A 22,540-nucleotide genomic window follows, 5' to 3' on the forward strand; every position below is an offset into this window, starting at 1 on the left:
GAAAGTACTAAGAACTCACTCATGCTGTCCTTGGGTGGATTGGTGTGGAAGGAAAAGAAAAGAAGGTACAAGGCCTTCTGTCTTCCCCCTTTCATTCCAATGGAGGGCGAAGGCACAAACCCAGCGGGTCAGCACTAACCTATGTTAGCATTCCCACTGGCACTAGCCCTTCTACAGGTGCTGGGGTGGACACGTGACCCGGTGCCCACTTCTCCACATCAGCTAGCAAAGCTGACAGGCAATGGGTGGTGTAATCAGAAAGATATATCAGAAAATGGTTACCCAAAAAGTACATTTTTTTTAAAAAATAGTTAAACTTCAATGTGAATTTTTTTTTAAATAGCTAATTATACAGTTAGTTTATAAACAGTGCAGTGGGTGAACACATGATAATAATAATTGGTACTCTTCTTAAAGAGGTGAACAGTAACAGGTGAAATGCAGACACTAAGAAAAGGTAAGCTGCTTTGAGATTGTTTGAGCACATGCAAGAACAGCAACAATTTAGTGGTTTGGTGATTTGCCTCATTGGCACTATCACAGCAGTGCATTGATGGAAACCCTGCCTTCTCTTAGTGTATTTAAATACAAGCATTAACCAAGTAGCTACTTTCACCATTTTTCTGCAGTCCTCAGCTAAAATAAACAGGTGCTGAATATTTCTTTATAAATTGTTTACATAGCCCTCAGTTTACACAGGAAACTTTCTGCATGAGCACCTTAACAAATGGCAGTAGGTAAACATGAAAGAATCTTTGAGTTTGGATTGCGTCCTTCACACTTAAAGTAACATTTATTTTGATTAGAGCTGTTGATTAATCGCAGTTAACTCATGCGATTAACTCAAAATTAATCACAATCAAATAAATTAATTGTGATTGATCGCTGTTTTAATCACACAGTTAAACAAAAGAATACTAGTTGAAATTTATTAAATATTTTGGATGTTTTTCTACATTTTCAATATATTGATTTCTATTACAACAGAATACAAAGTGTACAGTACTCTTTATATTTTTATTACAAATATTTGCACTGTAAAAAGTATAAATAAAAGAAAGTACTTTTCAAATCACCTCATACAAGTACCATAGTGCAATCTCTTTATCGTCAAATTTGAACTTACAAATGTTGGGTTTTTGTTACATAACTGCACTCAAAAACAAAACAGTGTGAAACCTAAGAGCCAATAAGTCCCCTCAGTCCTACTTCTTGATCAGTCAATTGCTAAGACAAACAAGTTTGTTTACATTTACAAGACATAATGCTGCCTGCTTCTTTTCTACATCACCAACAAGTGAGAACAGACATTCGCATGGCACTTTTGTAGCCGGCATTGCAAGGTATTTATGCGCCAGATATGCTAAACATTTGTATGCCCCTTCATGTTTTGGTAACCATTCCAAAAGACATGCTTCCATGTGATGATGCTCATTAAAAAAATTATACATTAATTAAATTTGTGACTGAACTCCTTGGGGGAGAATTATATGTCTCCTGCTCTGTGTTTTATCCATATTCTGCCATTTATTTCATGTTATAGCAGTCTCGGATGATGACCCAGCACATGTTGTTCGTTTTAAGAACACTTTCACTGCAGATTTGACAAAATGCAAAGAAGGTACAATGTGAGATTTCTAAAGATAGCTACAGCACTCGATCCAAGATGTAAGACTCTGAAGTGCCTTCCAAAATCTGATCAGGACAGGGAGTGGAGCACAGGGCCGGCTTTAGGACAGGCGGGGCCTGATTCGAAAGAGCTGCTGCCAAAATGCCGCTGAAGACAGCAGCAGTAATTGAGCTGCTGCCAAAGACAGCGGTGACAATTCAGCAGCACTTCAGCAGAAGGTCCTTCCTCGGCAGCCGTTGTCTTCTGGGGCCTTACCTTGCGGGACCCCTCTTCCGGATGCTGCAGGGCCCAATTTACGGGAATCGGGAGGATTGGCCTAAAGCCGCCCTGGTGGAGCATGCTTTTAGGAGTCTTAAAAGAGCAACACTCCGATGTGGAAACTACAGAACTAGAACCACCAACAAAGAAAATCAGCCTTCTGCTGGTGGGAACTGACTCAGATGACGAAAATGAACATGCTTTGGTCTGCACTGCTTTGGATCATTATCGAGCAGAACCCATCATTAGCATGGATGCACGTTCTCTGGAATGGTGGTTGAATCATGGAGGGAAATATGAATCTTTAGCACATCTGGCACATAAATATCTTGCAACGCCAGCTAAAACAGTGCCATGCAAACCCCTCTTCTCACTTTCAGGTGACACTGTAAACAAGAAGCGGGCAGCATTATCTCCTGGAAATGTAAACAAACTTGTTTGTCTTAGCAATTGGCTGAACAAGAAGTAGTGGCCTTGTTGGCTCTGAAGTTTTATATTATTTTGGTTTTGAGTGCAGTTTTTTTTGGTACATAATTCTACATTTGTAAGCTCATGATAAACAGATTGCACTACAATACTGGTATTAAGTGAATTAAAAAAAACTTTATTTTTACAGTGCACATATTCATGAAAAAAATAAATATAAAGTGAGCACTCGCTATACACTTTGTATTCTATGTTGTAATTTAAATCAATATATTTGAAAATATGGAAAAATCAAAAAATATTTATATAAATAGTACAGTAACTCCTCACTTAACGTTGTAGTTATGTTCCTGAAAAATGAGACTTTAAGCGAAATGATGTTAAGCGAATCCAATTTCCCCATAAGAATTAATGTAAATGAGAGAGTTAGGTTCCAGGGAATTTTTTTTCACTAGACAAAAGACTACATCAGGGATAGGCAACCTATGGCATGTGTGCCAAAGGCGGCACACAAGCTGATTTTCAGTGGCACTCACACTGCCCGGGTCCTAGCCACTGCTCTGCATTTTAATTTAATTTTAAATGAAGCTTCTTAAACATTTTGAAACCTTATTTACTTTACATACAATAATAGTTTAGTTATATATTATAGACTTATAAAAAGAGACCTTCTAAAAAGGTTAAAATGTCTTACTGGCACGCGAAACCATACATTAGAGTGAATAAATGAAAACTTGGCACACCACTTCTGAAAGGTTGCCAACTCCTGGACTACGTACGCGCGCGCGTGTGTGTACACACACACACACACACATATACAGCATAAGTTTTAAACACTAATACTGGTACACAGTGATGATGGTTGTGAAGCCTGGTTGAGGTGGAGGAGTCAGAGGGTGGGATATTTCCCAGGGAATGCCTTACTGCTAAATGATGAACTAGCAATTGGCTGAGCCTTCAAGGGTTAACTCTCACACTCTACAAGGCAGCAGGAATGGAGGGAAGGGGAGCATTGCAGATAGAGAGGCACACTGTGTGTGTGTGAGAGAGAGATGCACATTTCCCCTTTAAGTACACTGCCTTGTTAATTAGATCAGCTTGCTGAGACTGCAGCTGCTACCAGCAAGTTCCCTCCGTCCTGAGCCCTGTCGTGTGTCCTCCAGCTCAATGGAAGATGGGGTAAGCAGAGTACAGGAGCAGGAGGGAGGAGGACACCCTGACATTAGCCCCTGCTCTTGTTTTCCTCCCCCTTGCTTATACAGGGTAAACTCATAAATTGTTTGCCCTCTATAACACTGATAGAGAGATAGGCACAGTTGTTTGCTCCCCCAGGTATTAATACATACTCTGAGTTAATTAATAAGTAAAAAGTGATTTCATTAAATACAGAAAGTAGGATTTAAGTGGTTCCAAGTAGTAACAGAGAGAACAAAGTAAGTCACCAAGCAAAATAAAATAAAACGCGCAAATCTATGTCCAGTCAAACTGAATACAGATAATCTCATCCTCAGAGATGCTTCAGTAAGTTTTTTCTCAGACTGGACACCTTCCAGGCCTGGGCACAATTCTTTCCCCTGGTACAGCTCTTGTTCCAGCTCAGGTGGTAGCTAGGGGATTCTTCATTACGACTCCTCTCCTCCCTTCGTTCTGTTCCACCCCTTTATATATCTTTTGCATAAGGCAGGAATCCTTTTGTCCCTCTCTGGGTTTCCCACCCCCTCCTTCTCAATGGAAAGACACCAGGTTAAAGATGGATTCCAGTTCAGGTGACATGATTACATGTCACTGCAAGACTTCATGCCTTCATTCCTCCCAGCCTGACTCACAGGAAGGTCTGCCTGCAAATGGAGCCATTCAGTCAATTACCCTGGTTAATAGGAGTCATCAAGATTCCAAACCACCATTAATGGCCCACACTTTGCATAATTACAATAGGCCCTCAGAATTATATTTCATATTTCTAGTCCCAGATACAAGAGTGATACCTTTATACAAATAGGATGACCACACTCAGTAGATTATAAGCTTTGTAACGATACCTTACAAGAGACCTTTTGCATGAAGCATATTCCAGTTACATTATACTCACTCATTAGCATATTTTTATAAAATCATATAGGCTGTAACGTCACACTGCCCACCACCCAACGGGGCTGGAGATGAGCGGTTTGGGGTATAGGAGGGGCTCAGGGCTGGGCAGAGGGTTTAGGTGCAGGAGTGAGGGCTGTGGGGTCGGGAATGAGGGGTTCAGGGTGTGGGAGGGGGCTCTGGGATGGGGCAGGGGGTTGGGGTGCAGGAGGGGATCAGAGCTCTGGGCTAGGGGAGCAGGCTCGGAGGGGGGAGCCAGGCATGATGAGTTTGAGGTGAAGGAGGGGGCTCCAAGTTTGAGGGGGGCACTCAGGGCTAGGGCAGGGGGTTGGGGTTGTGTCGGGGGCTTACCTCTAGAGGCTTCCAGTCAGTGGCGCAGCTGGGGTGCAGAGGCAGGCTTCCTGCCTGTCCTGACACCGCAGACCACGCTACACCCCAGAAGCAGCCAGCAGCAGATCCAGCTCCTAGGTGGAAACATGCAAGCAGCTCTCAGCCGCAGGCACTGCCCCCTCTAGCTGCCATAGGCTGGGAACGGGCCAATGGGAGTGTGCAGCGGTGCTCGGGGAGGGGGGGGCAGCGCACATTGCCCTGTGGCTCCCCCACCTAGGAACCGGACCTGCTGATGTCCGCTTCCGGGGTGCAGAACGGTGTCAGAACAGGTAGGAACTAGCCTGCCTTACCGGGCAGCACCACTAATAGGACTTTTAATGGCCCAGCTGGTGGTGCTGACTGCAGCCACCGCAACCCAGTGCTTTCCATTCCATGACCAAGTACTGGGTCACGACCCACAGTTTGAAAACTACTGGATTAGAAGATACTGTTAAAAAAGATGCAGTTAGAAGATACATACATACACAATGAAAATATAAAGCCTATTTTTTCCAGCAATCAGCCTATTCTAAGAAGGTCATACCATCTCTGCCAACACTATCGATATCTAGCAGAGACACTGTTTTGGCATCATATTGGTAGTGAAAACAATAACTCTGAAGACTTAAGTAGCACTTGTGATCAATGCATCATCTAAGACTGTCTACAGTCCCCAGGGAAAATGACATACACACACACAAACCCTATAGGATTTAAGCCTTCCATAAAAATCTCCTGGAGAAAAGAGAGGAAGAGCAACTTCAGCAGCAAGCACGGCCAAAGATTCTTACTAGATGTCTCTCCCTGGCCACAACTATTCATTTTAGAATGTTTGAAGTGGACAGAGTAGTAGCCAGAGTTCCCTGCCCGACAAATGCCACCACTCAGTGGCTGAGGTAGAACAAGAATAACAGATTACTGCACCATTCTCCTCAGAGTCAAGTTAAGTGTCTTAAATTATTTCTTTTTCACAAAAGACAAATGAAGCAGGAGGCAAGCATGACTATAGACACCATTAGCGTAACTGAGCTGGTAACCAAGAAGATGGCCTTTTTTCCCCTCTTAAGTGTAATCGAAGAATTAAAATGGAGATTCTCAGAAGTTTTAGTAGAAGGAAAAAAATCTTATTTGCAGATACTGAGATGAAAGGAAAAAATAGTTCCTATGAAGAGCTGATAAAATGACATTAAAATTGCCCTTCATCACATACACCTCTCAGAAAGGAGATCCAGTCAAGACTGGCACTGAGTATCTTTAATATCTATAAACTGCAAGCAAAAAGAACACCTCTATTTTTAGTCCTGTTTGAGTTATATATCAATTTCAGTTTGTTTTATTCTGTTTTACTCTGTTGCTTTTCTCTTGTTATTCCCAGAAGTCATTTGCAGTTCCTACTCTTGTGTCCCAAATTTAGCATTACACATACTCTCTTTTAAGACTGCAAACATTTGTGACATTCATGTGATTAAACTGAACTCATCTAGCTTGGAAGTTACATATACAGGCAGCATTTACGGGAGAGACCCACTCTGGAGGTGTATCACAAAATAAAAATGCAAACAAATAGTCTTTTTTTTTTTTTACCACGTAAAGAGTCCACTTTTATAAATCAATTTAAAAAAACAACAGCCTAAGATCATTGTATAAACTAATCTAAACTGAAAAACCTGACAATATTAAACTCATTTTCATTGGGAGAAGCCAGATTTCAAAGACAACAGCATCAGATCTAGTGAAAACATATTTTTATACTTGATGCTCAACAAAACTAAAACACATTATCCAGGCATGACTGACAGGATAAAACACAGAGAATTAATAGCACTCTCAAAAATTACATTTTTGATTCACAAGTGGTAAGGCTGTTGAATCAGTGGTTCTCCAGAAATATTTTTTCAGTAATAGTTCGGTTTAATTTGCTTTTCTTTTCGCCACAATTCCCAGTCTTCACCCTCAAAGTTTACACTGCAGCTTGTACAGACCACCATCAACACCTATGATGGATACTATAATGGCTATGTTTTCTTACTACTGGTATGCTGCATAAAACTGAATTATTCTTTGTGTATGTTAGTATTCCTGTTATAAAAAGAATGTTTATATATTCTACAAACTGAGTAAACAAACTAGACATATTGCTATTGTCCATCAATAGTGTAAGGATAGTTTGCAAGGTTTCAAAATACTGCTAAAAAACAGTGATGTTAAAATTAAATCAAAGCATTTTTCAGGCAAAATTCCACCAAGAAAATCTGAGTAGTGCACCAATAGTTGCACATATGAGCTAGTTAAATCTCTCTAACTTGCAAAGGCTCTTTATTTTATTTGCTGGTTTACTGGTTGGCAAAAATAAGATTTCTAATTAATTTTTTCCAACACTAACAGTTATATCTGTAATCATCACAGTCTGCAAAAAAGATATTTATGGAAATAAGCTACAGCATCTCAGCAACTTTAACATATAAAAACATATTTCTGATTACATACATAGTTTCTGAGAACAGTTACTCAAACCCCATGGTAATCTATGGCCTGCAATGAATAATGACTGAACTGCACAGTTCTACAATACAACAGAGGAGATTTTGGTTAGCAGATGCTGCTCAGTTAAAATGTAAAAAGGCAGTGTCTAAAGCAACAGGTGAATTTGAACATTTCCAATTCTTGCTCAGGGGTGGGAAAAATTACTCCCTGAGCGATGCAAGTTTCAGCGCTGTAAAGTGGCAATGTAGACAGTGCACCAGCGCTGGGAACGCCTTATGGAGGTGGGTTTTTTTTTTTACAGTGCTGAGAGAGCTCTCTCCCAGCGCTGGTGCCGCGACCACACAACCATGTTATAACATTGGTAGTGAAGACATCCCCCAAGTCAATCAGAGTTGCATTGGGCCCTAAGGGTGTAATCCTGCAAAGTGCTGCTAATCCTCAAATCATCCCTAACTCAACAAGCACAGGTAGGCCTTAAATGGAAGTCAAACCGGGGACCCAGACCCTAATTCATTTTGACCATGCACAAAACCAACAGGCATGCATCATGGAGACTAGCAACATTCCTATAGTATAGGAAAGAATTCTATTTTTCCTGCACACATTTTAAACATCATACTACTCATCTGAATCCTTAAATACTAGTTTATGAAAAGTAACTCACAGAACAGGTCCCTATTTATAACCAACCACCTCCCAGTATTCTGGATTGAATAGTAAAGCTGCAATTTAATTTTGTTTCTGCTGCTATTTTATAATCATTTGAGATGCAGTTTTGCAGTTTACAGAATCACTGAGTTTCAGCTTTGGTATTCAAATCAAGGCCTTGTAGGATATTTTTTCTTCTCAATATGTCTATTTATCTATGCTCATTCACACACATACACCCTTATATGCAGTCATATTTTATTGTCTGTCTGTCAGAAGTTGGTTTTAGAGAGCTCTTCCCATTTCTCACAATTATTTAAATTATGGCTTATAATGAAACTCTATGAGCTAACATTGAAAAATATGTATTGATATGTTCATAACTAAGATTCTCGGAATATATATTTGATTAAGATATGTAGGAACAGGTTTGGATAGGCGTTATCTTAAGATATGTACAACTAGAGCTCATCCCATTTGACTATCACATATACCATACTACTCTTTTATTTTATTTTTAATTTTAATTTAAAAAAAAACAGATACAGAAACTGTAACTTTACTATACGGCTTTATTTATTTATTTGGTTTATTTTTTGTTCTTTTTAAACTCAAAATAACTCAAGAGAAAGATACTATAGCTCAGTGGTCCCCAACCTTTTTCATCTGGCAGGCACTGAACGACGAGACACTGAGGACTGTGGCCGGCAGACAAGCATCCACTGAAATGCCTCTTGACGCTGCTGCCGAAATGCCACTGAAAATCAGCGGCATTTTGGCAGTGATGTCTCTTGATGATGATGCATCCCAGTGGCATTTTGGCGGGCACTGTATTGGGGACCACTGCTATACCTCTTTTGATCTGGCTTCAACCATTGTAATCATAGCTAGCAATGACAAAACACTTACAAGAAAGCTCCCTCAAAATGCTTCTACGGGTTTTTTTTCTTTAATCAATTGTTTTGGATCACTGGTAGCAGTTAAGAGAAACAAAAGAGAATCAATCATGGAGTTTAAAAGGAAATTTACCAAAACGTTTACTTCCAAAGATACTATAAGCAGCAATAATTAGTTTCTCGGCTAAAACACAAATTGTCCAAACATCAACTAAACAACATAAATAGGTACAGTTATAACAAGCTGCTGTTTGATTATATTCAGAAAGATAGGATATTATGGCTTTCAAACATAATTCTGGATAAATTTAACAACATATTTAAAAGAATCTTAACAATCACAGAGCTTGTCTACACAGTGAACTCAGAAAAGTTAATAGAAGATGTGAATTAAAAGTGGATTGGTAAAACTGCTTTAAATCCTTATTCAGACTCTGGCAGTGGATTAAGCTGAACTGATTTAAGGCCACTTTAATTCTAAATAAAGCCACTTTAAAACAACACCTTTAGTTAATTCAGATTAATTTTTCTGAGTATTTTTGTAGATAAGCCCATGATTTAGAGTTTAAAGCCAGAAGGGACCATTAGATCATTTAGTCTGACATCCTGTATATTTCAGGCCATTCAATTTTAACCCATTACCCCTGTATTGAACCCAATAATTTCTGTTTGACTAAAGCATGTCTTCCAGTCTTGATATGAAGACATCAAAAGCAGGAGAAATCACAACTTCCCTTGGTATTTTGTGCCAATGGTCAATCATCCTCACTCTCCAGTTTGAATATGTCTGACTTGAACTTCCTGTCATTGATTCTTGTTATGCCATTCTCCAATAGATTAAAGAGCCCTGTAGTAGCTGGTATTTTCTCCCTGTGATGGTGCTTATACACTGTAATCAAGTCACCTCTCAATTTTCTTTTGATAAGCTAAACAGATTGAGCTGTTCAAGTCTCTCAAGGGAAGGCATTTCCTCCAGCCCTTGAAACATTTTTGTAGCTCTTTTTAAAATCTGAATACCAGAACTGAATACAGTATTCCAGTATCAGTCTCACCAATACCACATACAGCGGTAAAACCACCTCTCTATTCCTACTCGCTACTTTCCTGATATAGTAAAAGCTGTGTTACCTGGCACTTTATCAACCAGAAAGCTCTATAAACTGGCATTTCTAATCTTCAGTGAAAGTCTGGTTTATAGTCCATTTGGCAAAGGGCAGGCCAGGCTTTCTACCTGGCTCTGTGTGGCTCCTGGGAAGCGGCGACATGTCCCTGCTTCTCCTAGGCAGAGGAACAGCCACAGGAGCTCTGTGCGCTGCCCCTGCCCTGCCCCGAGCACGGGCTCCACAGCTCCCATTGGCCAGGAACCAAAGCCAATGGGAGCTGCCTGTGGGTGGAGGCAGTGTGCAGAGCCACTTAGCCACACCTCTGCCTAGGAGCAACAGGAACACGTCGCCACTTCCAGGAACACCGCCCAGACAGGCACCCCGCACCTCCTCCTGCACCCCAACCCCCTGCCCCAAGCCCCTTCTCAAATCCAAGCTCCCTCCCAGAGCCTGTGCCCCACCCACCCCCATGCCCCAGACCTGAGCCACCTCCCACACCCAAACTCCCTTCCTCTTAGTTAACTAGAATTTTTGACTTACCGGCACCTCCCATACATGCAACATGCCGGATAACAAAGCTTTTACTGTACACACAAGGATTGCATTTGTCCTTTTTCCCACACCATCAAACTGGGAACTCATGTTCAGTTGCTTGTCAACTATGACCTCTAAATCCTTCTCAGAGACACTTATCAACCAAACTTGCAATTTCATCAAAGAATGAAATCAAATTTTTTTGACATGACCTATTTTCAATAAAACTACATTGATAGGCATTAATTATGTTCCCATCCTTTATTAATTAAATCCCATAAAAGCTTTTTCATTATTTTGCCCAGAACTGATGTCAGGCTAACCAGCCTATAGTTACCACGGGCAACAATTGCTTTAAATAGTTTGCATCAAATAATTAGCAAATCATGATACACGCTGCCAATTCATGTTTGCGCAGTGACAGTTGCCATTGCTAGCAGAGGTTAGCGTTTTTTCAAATTTTAAAACAGTCACAAATATTTGTGTTGGTTTGCAACCCCAGTCATAGGCAGGAAGCAAAAAAAAAATTTTTTCTCTTTTTTTCTTTATAAAATATACTTAATTTTTAGAACTGGGCAAAATCTTCAGACAAAACTTTTCTTTGCCAAAATATTCCGATTTGGGTCAATAGAAACATTCTGTGAAATTGATAACAATTCACCAAATAGTTTCAATTGACAAAACAAACAACAAAATCCCAAAAAATCAAAATGTTTTGTTTTGGCCTTTTAAAAATGAAACATTTGATTTTTTAATTCAGTACAACTTCATGTTTTGAGTTTTACTTCAATTTTATTTAAGAATTAATTTTAAAAAGTTTTATTTAATCTGGAAGACATTTTTAAAAAATACCACCACCTTTCTGGTTTGCTGAACACTTTTTTTTGTCATGGATTGACCTGAAATGAAATTTTGATTCAATTTTTTGGTAAGGCCAGCGAACAAAAAAAATATTAAAAAAAAATAAGTTATTCCCACAGCTCTATTTTAAATAAAATTAATTTGTATTAATTTTTTTCATTAACTTTCTTAAAAACTGAATTTCTATCCTGAATTTCAATGGGACTGAGCATCCGCATCTCCCGTTGACCACATCATTGACCAATGGAGATATGGGGATTTGACACTTAATTTGGACTGTCATCTGAAGTGGAAAACAATCATGCTCTCCAAATGCTATCACATTCAAGACACCATCACGTCTGAATATTTAATAGATATAATACCCTTAAAATCTTTTTTCCTCCTCTTTCGCTGATAACTGGCTCTATGACACATTTTTCAATTCTGTGGAGTAAGAATACTGTGTGCAAATCAGAAGGATTTAGTACTGGAAAGGCCATCTAAGGATTACACAATTCCCTGCCACATTTATACTACAGAGTTAATCCAGTTTATCGACACCCAGATTAGCCTAGCCTGAGTGTGAACAGCTACACTGCATGACCCTATCCAAGTTACTGCATTCTCACTGGTGCTGCACTCCCCTGTGTGTCACCAGGGCTTCTGTGGGTATATGCTACAGTTCTTTATGCTGCAGTAAGCTGAGTCGGTCTATGATTCTTTCTCAGTGAATCATGGGAGAATTTGTCCAACCTTCTGGTCATTTGGGGTTGGGGGAGGAGGAATTGTGGGAAGGCACTGGAGGACTATCAGCGTGTGAGTGATTTAGGACTGTGTCCTCACTGCGAAGTGAGCCTGAAAGTGGAACCTAGTCTCTAATTTGCACCCCCAGCCACATCAGTTGAAAGCACCATTGAACGTAGATGAGGTTTTACTGTGTGGACGTGAAGGGAGTTAGGGGTAACACCCAACTAAAAGCTAGGGCTCACTCTGTGAAGACATACACATGCAGGGTGCAGGACCAGGGCTGCTCGCTCAATCACAGGCCAGAAGGTTAAGAGGGCAAAAGAGGAAAGTGCAACTGTTTCCTGTTATTATCTGGTGATCTGTTTGGCCAACAGTACTGAATGGGACTGAGCAGTCCACAGGATGCACCTTGCTCCTCTCCTCCAAAGCAGGGCCGGATTAACTCTCCTGTGGGCCCAGGGCTATTAGATTTTGTGGGGCCCCTGTATACAAATCTTTTTCCTAATTTAAAACAAAATGATCACAATTATGGCATCGAGGCTACTAATGCTATACTAAACTTGCCTTTTAATTAACAAAGCCGTTCTGTGGTTACATTTCAGTCTTAAAACATGTAGAATATCGTTAAGTTAATTCAAAATAGGCTACTCCTTATCTTAGAACAGCTGTTGTATTAGCTTCTTTCTGGGAGGGAGTTTGGGTGTAGAAAGGGGCTCCAGGCTGGTGCAGAATGTTGGGGTGCAGAAGAGGGTTAGGGGTGCGGACTGTGGATGAGTTTGGGCGCAGGAGGGTATTCTGACCTGGGGCAGGGGGTTGTGGTGCAGGAGGAGGTGTAAGGTGCAGGCTCCAGCTGGGAGGCACGTACCACAGGTGGCTCCTGGCCAGCGGCGCAGGAGGGCTCAGGCAGGCTGGCTGCCATGGCCCCACGGCGCTCCTGGAAGCAGCTGGCTGCTGGCATGTCTCTATGTGCCCCTGGGGGGAGGGGGACAGTGAATCTTCGTGCGCTGCCTGCACTTGCAAACACCGCCCCCATTGGCCGGGTCCCAGTGATTGGGAGCTGAAGGGAGTTGGGGGCTGGGGTAGTGTGTGGAGCCGCCTGCCCGCCCCCGCCAGGGGCCGCAGAGACATGCCAGCAGCCGTCCGCTTCCAGGAGTGGCGTGGGGCCACAGCAGGCAGGAAGCCTGCATGAGCCGTGCTGCACCACTGGACTTTTAATGGCTCAGAGATTGCGATCGACTGGTAGAAGCTCCAGGATTGACCACTCATTCACGATCAACAGGTTGGTGACCACTGAGTTGTATATAGTTATGGATATATTTTTGCGGGGGCCCCCTTAGCCCGAGGCCCTGGCCTGCAGCCCGTAAAGCCCCTGCGTTAATCCGGCCCTGCTCCAGAGGGTCACCGTGGCAAGGGAGCAGGGCAGAATAAAGCAAGAAGGGAGAATCTTGTGGGACAGATGCAGAAGACACTCAGCATGTTTAAATTCTAACAACCACTATTCATCTGGGTTAAATAACTAAACAAACAAACAAAAAAATCCCCAGGAGGTCTTCCTTGATCAGCAACAGAGAGGAAAACATTCAGATATTATTTACAGTAATTTGTTTCATAACAGGAAAAAAACCAGAAGTGAATTCTTACCTCTTTCTCTATTTTGAGCAGCTTCTTTACAGCCACCTCTTTGTCCTGTGATATCCATCGGGCTCGATAAACACTCCCAAAACTCCCTCCGCCACAGCTTTCAAAGAACTGCAAGTCATCAAATTTAATTTGCACAAATGAAGCACTGAGAGACGACATCTCATAATGACAAAATATACCACAACAAAATCTGTAAGGAAAAAAAAGTCTAATTAATACATCTGTTCCACAGAATTATTACACTTCTAACCATGCTTTAGATATCATAAAGCAAGAACTGACTACCATAAACAAGTTACAGCAAAAAACACTGAACAGATCCAAAGGGAACATAAAGTTAAGAAACTCACATGCCAATAGCCTATGCAAACATTTTATAGAGTTTGTACAGACTCTGAGAAGCAGCTGTTTGTAGAGAAATGGTTAGAAATTTTCCTTGGATTTAGTGACGTTTCCTGAACACACTGGAGTAGCACTGCAAAAGACTAGTGCGTCAACAGGTCCCCTGATATGAAGCACACTGACAAACGGGAAATGCACTTTCAACTGGAGCTTGCATAGGAGTCCTGGAATCTGGAGCATGCAATGTCTCCATGTTGTGTGATCACTTCACACAAAATATACATAGCCTAAGCAACTGAACATTCTGGCAAGAGTGCAACTGTAAGCCTGAGGCCCATGTACTCTCCGTACACTGAGAAAGGTAGAAACACTTGTCACAAAGACGTGGAAAAAGATGGCCAAAATAAAAATCTCTTCCCCAAGTAACTCAATTATGCTTGCATGTTATAACAAAGCGTAAGTGGAAAATAATTTCTCAGTTATAATATTTGAAATCCCGTGAATACTGCCAAGAATGGATTTTACAGTTTTAAGAGATCCGACCATATTCGTTGTCAAAGGAACACACTGTCCTTCCAGTAGATCATAAAGTGATAAATCCTATGGCTGTAGCAGATTTTTTAAAATGTTATCACCTAAGTGAGTGGCTGATCACTCACAACCATCACATTTGTGGATTAATTTTGAATCTCTTTTTATAGGGGTGTAAGCTGAAAAGGCTTTGATCCTCAGTGGCACTGGCGAGCATGTCGGATCCCGCAGTTCTTGCAAAGTTTCAATAAGATGATTTGCCAGAGGCTTGTTTCCACACAAACTTAATTAAACAGGTTTAGATAAATCAGGGCAAATCCCACTATGGAAAATTGTATTTCAGAGTGGTTTACTTTGGTTTAGGTTAAACCAGTTCTTAATCAACTTAAACTAAACCAAAATAAGCATGTCCAGGCAGCCTCTGCACCAATTAAAATTACACCATGAGTTAAACCAGTGTAACTCTGTATTTAGACAAGCCCTTACATTTTCTATAGTACCCATCAGCACAGCATCTAAGCATTGTGTACTGTCTGGGGCCTGGACTATCTTCGAGCTTACATGTCTGAATGGTGCCTAGCACAAAGGAGCCCGGATCACAGATTGGGGTTCCAAGGCTCTACTGTAATACTAAAAATGATTATGGTTTTCCCCCCAAGATTTCAATACAACTGTGCAATGGATTTTAGATTACAGCCGACTAGAAATCCAGTTTCAGTCACTATTTGGTTACTGCAGGTCTCCAGATGTGAGGCAACAATCGGTTCTTTAAACATTGCCTAGGACTACCTGTAGTGTCCTCTCAGTTTTCTTGCTTTCTTTTAAACATCTTGACTATCCACTGACAAAGTCCTATAAGACTAAAAGCACTGGCTGACTATTTAGTCCATGATGCAAGATACAACATAATACTTTTATTGAAGGCATTTTTTTCAAGAGACAAATTTGGGACACAAACATAGTTTGTCTCCAGACCATCTGTAAGGGAATATGGGTTCTTTTTCTTACCAAATCCTCTGAGCTGAAGTGCTCTGTTGTTGGTGTGTTGTGAGCTGGGATTAATCTTACTTATGTGGCAACCTTTTTTGGTTGTTTCCCTAAGCAGGTCTAGTATTGATTGTTGTTATTGCATTTACTTTGGTGTTTATTAATCTTATATGCTTCAAATTCTTTGAAAGTGTACTGTACTGAGAACACAGATTGGTCAACCTTCCCAACTAGGGTGACCAGATGTCCTGATTTTATAGGGACAGTCCCGATACTTGGGGTTTTGTTTTTGTTTTTTTTTTTATATGGGCTCCTATTACTCCCCACCCCGTCCCAATTTTTCACACTTGCTATCTGGTCACCCTATTCCCAACATTCCAGCCTCTTTTTGGATAAACTCAATTTCATCTTCCTGCTTCTCTGCCATTAGCCCCTTATTTCTTTGTGTCCAGGAACAGCCCATTTGTGCTCTTCACTTCAATAGTTTCACAGCTAATTAGTATTGTTTATGCAGTACTACAGGTGTACATGGTGCTTTACAGACAAATGGAAAGACAAGCTTCCTACCCTGAGGACTTACATCATTAAGCCACAATCCTGCAAACACCGATGCACCTACTTAACTTCACTCACATGAGTAGTCTCACTATAGACAATGGAATTACTAATTGCTGTAAAGTTACTTGCATGCATACATGTATACAGGATTGGACCATAAATTAGACAGAGAATCATAAACGGGTGACGACAAATGGTTGAGCTGGAGATGACAGAAGGAACAGAAACAAAGGGAGAGGGAAAATGCTCTTGGGGAAACAGGTAAATTATTTCCTGTATTTACCATTTGTATCAAATAGTTGTCAGAGCTACCTAATTATTTTAAATTATTATAGAACCTACAGATCCCATAACCCATACACACAGAATAAATGACTCACCTGGCTTCTCAAAGATTTACTAGCACAGAGCAAGATCTTATTCTATTAAGATTTTGTTACTTAGACAAAATATACCTCTCAAAGTTTACTAGTAGACTACAAAGGATAAATATAACTGAATTACAGTTGTCACATAAGTGAACAATGTACATTTTCTGATGTGGCTTTTTTTTCTTTGTTCACTCACTCACCAATTCCCAAAATCCCAGTGGGTCTTTCCCATCAATGAGAATTACTAAGAGTTATTTTATGTCTCCCTAACTTTACTCCTTTCCAATGCAAATAGTTTATCTACTTCTGTCTACAAGCCTAGAGACATCTGAGTCACTGGTACACTATATCATTAATATATTTTAAAGATGACACACTGGTTCATACTGCATTCTTCAAAATATATTTTCCAGTGAGCTCATGGGAGACGTATGCAGGTAACTACTATTAATACAGGTATCTATAAGTAACGACCACATGAGTTATGCACAGTCGCCCTCTTCTGGATGAGAGAATAGACCTATCTGAATGTTATTTCATATCTACTGTATAGCTACAAAACAGCTAATCCTCAACTGGAAAGATTAATCCCTTTGTTTTGTGGCAGAAAACATTTGGATGTATCTGTTACTACTATATGAGCATTACACATGCCGCTATTAACTAACTTGTCGTGTTTTAAGAGATACTTTACAATTGTGTTCCAAATCTGGGTTTATACAGTGGATCAACAGAAAATTCTTATAGTTCATTAGGCCCCAGACTGAGTTTTTTTACTTCTACTCCAAAACAAGTGCTTCACTCTTCTACTCCCGAGCACTGCATTTTCAGATCTTCAGGCAAGAGCATCTTTCATTGTAACAGTTTTCTATTTTGCTTCTTTCAAAAAGAACCACCACAATAGCCTGAAACTTTGTACTCCCCACAGTTCTATCATTTTTTAGAGCCTCTAGCTGTTATTGCACTACAGCAGTGGGGAAAACTATGTTAATTGGCTTTGTTGTCTATGAAGCGAAGCTGTGGCAGCTCAGTAATACTGTGAATGATAAGTATTTGAAGCAATGGTTCAGTCACTCTCTCTCTCTCTCAGGTATTTCTAAAGTACCTATCACCTTATGAAAATAAAGAGAGTTCCTTTCTTGAACTTCAATTTTGATTTCTATCAGTTAACATGAGCTGGAAGTAATACAGCCCAAGAACTGAAGCCATCTTCTCCTTTGAAAGATTTCCCCCCCTCCTTACAATAATTTCCGCAGCAATCTTAGAAATTGTTGACGTTTCCACCAAAGAGAAGAGGATCTAAGAAACATTCTGCTGTATTTTAGATTTCTGTTTTAATTCAGTGACTAGCAGCCTGTTATCATATGTCACTTTGTATCCAAATTGTTCAGCAACAGCATGCTCAGCTCAATACAGTAATAAATTCTCAGCATTCTCAACACTATCTGATAGCTAGCCATTAATGTCCACATTTAACTATGGGCCTCATTCACTTCTAAGTGGGAATAACCAACCTACGAATAAGAAAGCTCTGTTTTGAAACTCAAAATTTCCTCCAAATTCTTCCATTGGGTGGTTTGCTCACTCCCATCTTCCCTTAGGATCCACTGAAGACAAAAGATGCTCTCTGCCTTCACCCTGCCATCAAGCCTCACTAGCACCTACAAAGAGAAGTTTCCTGGGGCTCCCTCTTAATGAATGAGGGAGTCCTAGAGCACTGAATGGGAAACAGTGCAAATTAATCCTGCCTCAGGTTATGCTGTGTTTCACTGTTAGAGTATGGAACCTGATGAAGTCCACCCACTTCACCTGTCCTCTCCAACTCTGCAAAAGAGCTTGCATGTGTTGGATGGGGAAATACTACAGAGGAAGAACTCCCCTCTTCAGTACGTGCACAGGGAAGCACAGAGCCCTAATATTTTATCAGTTACTAGTCATATTGTAGATAGAGTTGCCACTGATGGTTTACATGTAAGAGAGAGAGAGACAAAAAAGGAACAGGATTAGCACAACTTTCACAATATATTTGTGTCCCAATATACCTGTGTTAGATTTGTGTGCGTTTATAAAACAGAGTACTGAATCTGTCTTGTTGCACACATCCCTGGACCTATTTTACTATTCAATCGTTTGGATTACTTCTAACGATCCCATTACAAATTATCATAGGGAACTACTAAATTATTCACTCCCCTCACCGCACTTTCTGATTTTGTAACATGGTCAAAGTAGTTTTCAGTGCTTTTTTGGGGTCGTACACTGCCAACATACTGCCAATAAAGCAAGACTACATTTGTACTAGCTTAAAATACACAGTAGCATGTGCCAAGTTTCCTTATTTGGCAAAACAGTTCCTTGGCTTTCAAGATCTTTGGCCACCCATTTTAAGACCATCCTCAAGCTTTTGTATTATGACACCATGTCTAGTCCTAGAAGAGGTCAAAAATATTCCATTTAATAGCAAAAAGTAAAAAATAAAATAAAAATATAAAAAGGAGTTGTCCATAGCTCTGTCTGACCGGAAAAGGGGCAAGAAATCACTGTGGTAATCTGTTAACCAGGGCATTACATAAAGAAATAAATAATGCAGGAGAAATGTTTTGTATATAAAACAGAGCCATAATCACCCCATTGTTTATGATAAAAATTAAAGGATAAGATGTAAATTCCATGCAATGTTCCAAAATAAACATTTTGCTAATCCTCCTCTAATTCTTATAATAAATTAAGACAAAATCAACACTGCTACATTTCCCGACCTACCAAACTTCCTAAATCAATTTAATAACGCACTACAGTAGCAAAGATTTAAAACTAGGTTCTCCACACCTTCATCACATGATTAATTATAGTTCTGCCATCTCCTCTGTCTCAAAACTAAGGAATTATAAAACTTCTGTAACTTATTTCTAATTTTGTCTGAATAGCTGAAGTTTATATATCTGTTAGTTTTAGAGAATGATCGCACAATTTAGTGTTTAGTTTAAATGATTCAGAACTATTCTATTTTAGATCTTTATTGCATTGCATGTGGAGATTAAAGACTATGCATGTTTCATTTTAAATAGAAAATATACACTCAGAGATACTAAGTCACTTGCACCATTTTAGTTACAACTTTATGCTATTATTTCCTAACAATGTAGTCGCCAATGTACACAACATGGTTAAGGAGTTTACAATACAAGGTTTTGATTCTGCAATCAGATCTGTGGGGCGATGGGCCTCCACACAGGCACCAGCATATCTGATTCCAGGATCAACATCTACATATTTTGTCAGGGTCTTGATTTGTTTAGCTTCATTAGTCTCAAGAAGCCTGATCCTACTCCCACTAAATTCAGCCATGCAGGACTGGGCCCTAAAGATGTTTCCAAATCACCACCCCACTGAGCTACATCTGTCCCAGTTAATCCAGTATTTTCAAATTAGTTCTGCTTTCTGAATTAAAAAATTAAATATCCATTGCATAATGGTGGTTAACCACTGAACCTCTAAGAGAATCATGCTGGATGGAGGGTTTATGGAAGAAATATAAAAATAAAGTCATAGCTGAGGCAAGAAACAGTATAGATGTAGAAATAGCACAACAGAAACAAAATGACAGGAAGAATATATTGCTTTGCTGGGGGTGGGAGGGAGGTGGTTAAGTTCAAGTGTTGGAACTGAGGGAGTGCAAAATCAAAAAAGGCAGTGTGTGTTCAGTGTATTTAGTACGTGTATATAAAATGAATTCACTTGAAATCTGATTTAAAAAGAGGAGAAAAAAGAAGACTTTCCCTTTGTTAAATGTTAACTGTCCAAGTCCTGCATATAATCACTAATAAATGTTATCTTTAAAGCCAAATTTCTTACTCTGAATTGTTTTGTTATATCACTGTATGCTAGCATACTCTCTCTGTCACTCATGAAACATGAATATGACTTAACACTAATAATGTAAGCCATTACATTTTAATTCAGTTCTGGGGAATTACATATGTGCCCCTACCAAAAGCAAAACCAAATGCAAGGTTCTTCTTTTTCGATGAAATTGGGCTCCTCTGGATGCTGAGCCCAGGACTGGGCTCCAAGGAGGAAAAGGTCAGGACACATACTGGCATACTAAAATATCTGCCAAGACTTGCAAAGTTGCTATGGCTCAGAGGGGGGACATGTCAGAACAAGAAGAGGGAAGAGCAAATGACGCATAGCATCCTTGTGCTGAACTCTGATTTCAGTTGAACCACGGTCTAGCCAGACGTCAGTGGAGTTGCACAGATTTACACGGTGCCACTGAGATCAGAACCAGGACCAGCGTCCAGTCAGGAGGATGCGATCAAAAGTTAACTGTGTGTGACTGAAAGGCCAGGCTTGCAGAGGAAGCGCAGCTCTCGCCTCCCTCGCTTTGACTGCCAAAGCTGAAAGTTACAGGGGAGCAGGCCTGGAGTTTTGCTCGTTCCTGGCACGGGGCTGGGCTAGAGCCACAAACCCTCCAGGGCAGCGCTCTCCCGCCCCCGGTCCCTCCCTAGGGGAAAGGTGGGCTCAGGACAGAGCCGCGACCCCAGGGACAGAACTGAAGCAGCTTGACCCCAGCCCTCTGCTGGCGCAGCTCGCCACCGTGCGGTGCAGGGAGCTGGCTCCTGCGGGGTATCTGTGCCCGGAGGCCCGCTGAGCGCCCCGCGTCCAACGCGGACCCTTGGGACCTGCCGCGGCCAGGGGCTCCTCGCAGCCAGCGAGCGCACGGCTCCGGCCCGGCCTCAGCCCCCTGCCGGGAGCAGCCAGCAGCGCGCTCCTCTCCCTACCTTCCCCCCGGGAGCCCGGGCCGGCGGTGCCCGTGCGCAGCCAACCGCGAAAAAGTAGCCCGAGCGCTTGCGGGGAGGCTGGAACCGGCGTGACCGCGTCTGCTGGCTGGGTGTCTCCCACGCTTCCGGTTCGCGGCCAGGAGTCAGCCGCACTCCCCGCCTCCAGTCCGTGCAGCCAACCGGCGCCACCCCGCGCGCTGCCCCAGCGGACAGGCGGCCCGCGCTGCCCGGGCACTGCGCCTGGCGCGCAGCCCCACCAGCGAAGGCCATCAAGCGAGGGGCTAAGTCACCCCCGCAAGCCCAGCACTGAAATGAGAGCCACTGAACTGTGGGGCAGAGACAAAATGGGGGCGCGGGAGAATCCTCCACATGCAGATACAGCCAAGGAACAGGACAGGGAAGTTTCAAAGCTGACAGGGCTTTAGCTGGCCCAGACTTGAGCCTTGTTTTCAAGAGTTAAAGTGAGCTCAGGAAAATAAAGAACCCACACTCTGGCCAGTAACCTGTACAAGTATATTAAGGAGGGCCCAGGAAGAAGTTGAGAACCAATCTGTTGAAAAGGGAAAAATTAACCTTTTTTAAAGGTTTTTAAAACAAGACTTTTGTTTACAGAAACAGGAAGCCTGCCAAACAGGCAGTGTGGACAACAAAGGTACTAAAATGGTACTCTAGGAAGACAAGCCTGTTGTATCCCTCTTCACTAAAAGGCTGTACTAGGGCAGATACCCACATCAGAGCTGTACTTTTGGGGTCACAAATAGAAAGTATTGTCCAAAACTGATGTGTCAACAGAAGACATTTTAGAACAAATTGATAAGCCAACCAAAATAAGACACCAGGGCCAAATGGTATTCATGCACAAGTTCTGAAGGAACTCAAATATGAAACTGCAGAACTACTAACTGTGGTACATAACCTAGCGCTGAAATCAGCCTCTATACCAGATCACTGAAACGTAGCTAATGTAATGCTGATTTTTTAAAAAGGACTCCAAAGGAGATTCTGTCAATTCCAGGCCAGTGAGCATAACTTCAGTACTGGGAAAACTGATACAACCTACAGTAAAGAACAGAATTATCAGACACATTTGTGGAGGAAAAGTCAAGATGGCTTTTGTAAAGGGAAATTGTGCCTCACCAATCTTATCAGAAATATTTGTGAGAGTCAACTAGCATGTGAATAAAGAGTGATCCAGCTGATGTGCTGTACTTGAATTTTCAGAAAGTCTTTGGGCTTGGCTACACTGGAGAGTTGCAGCGCTGGTAGTGGCTTTACAGCGCTGCAACTCACTCACCGTCCA

The 22,540-nt window shown here is 41.3% G+C and overlaps 1 protein-coding gene across 3 annotated transcripts in view; it reads right to left on the reverse strand.

Annotated features, from left to right (window-relative positions):
* Window positions 1–21,408, reverse strand: part of MAP3K20 (mitogen-activated protein kinase kinase kinase 20) — a 146,630-nt gene extending 125,222 nt beyond the window's left edge. The window contains exons 1-2 of one of the 3 annotated variants that reach the window (XM_032784578.2): window positions 21,241–21,408; window positions 13,668–13,857 (exon numbers count right to left, since the gene is read on the reverse strand). In XM_032784578.2, the coding sequence (XP_032640469.1) occupies window positions 13,668–13,826 (159 nt within the window). In that variant the 5' untranslated portion in view covers window positions 13,827–13,857; window positions 21,241–21,408. Of the gene's footprint in view, window positions 1–13,667; window positions 13,858–14,017; window positions 14,246–21,240 lie in introns of those variants that run through there. The other 2 variants (XM_032784580.2, XM_075070111.1) reach the window with 2 other exon arrangements.
* Between the last annotated feature and the right edge of the window lie 1,132 nt (window positions 21,409–22,540).

Source organism: Chelonoidis abingdonii, chromosome 10 (assembly GCF_003597395.2).
Source record: "Chelonoidis abingdonii isolate Lonesome George chromosome 10, CheloAbing_2.0, whole genome shotgun sequence".
NCBI classification, from domain to species: Eukaryota; Metazoa; Chordata; order Testudines; family Testudinidae; genus Chelonoidis; species Chelonoidis abingdonii.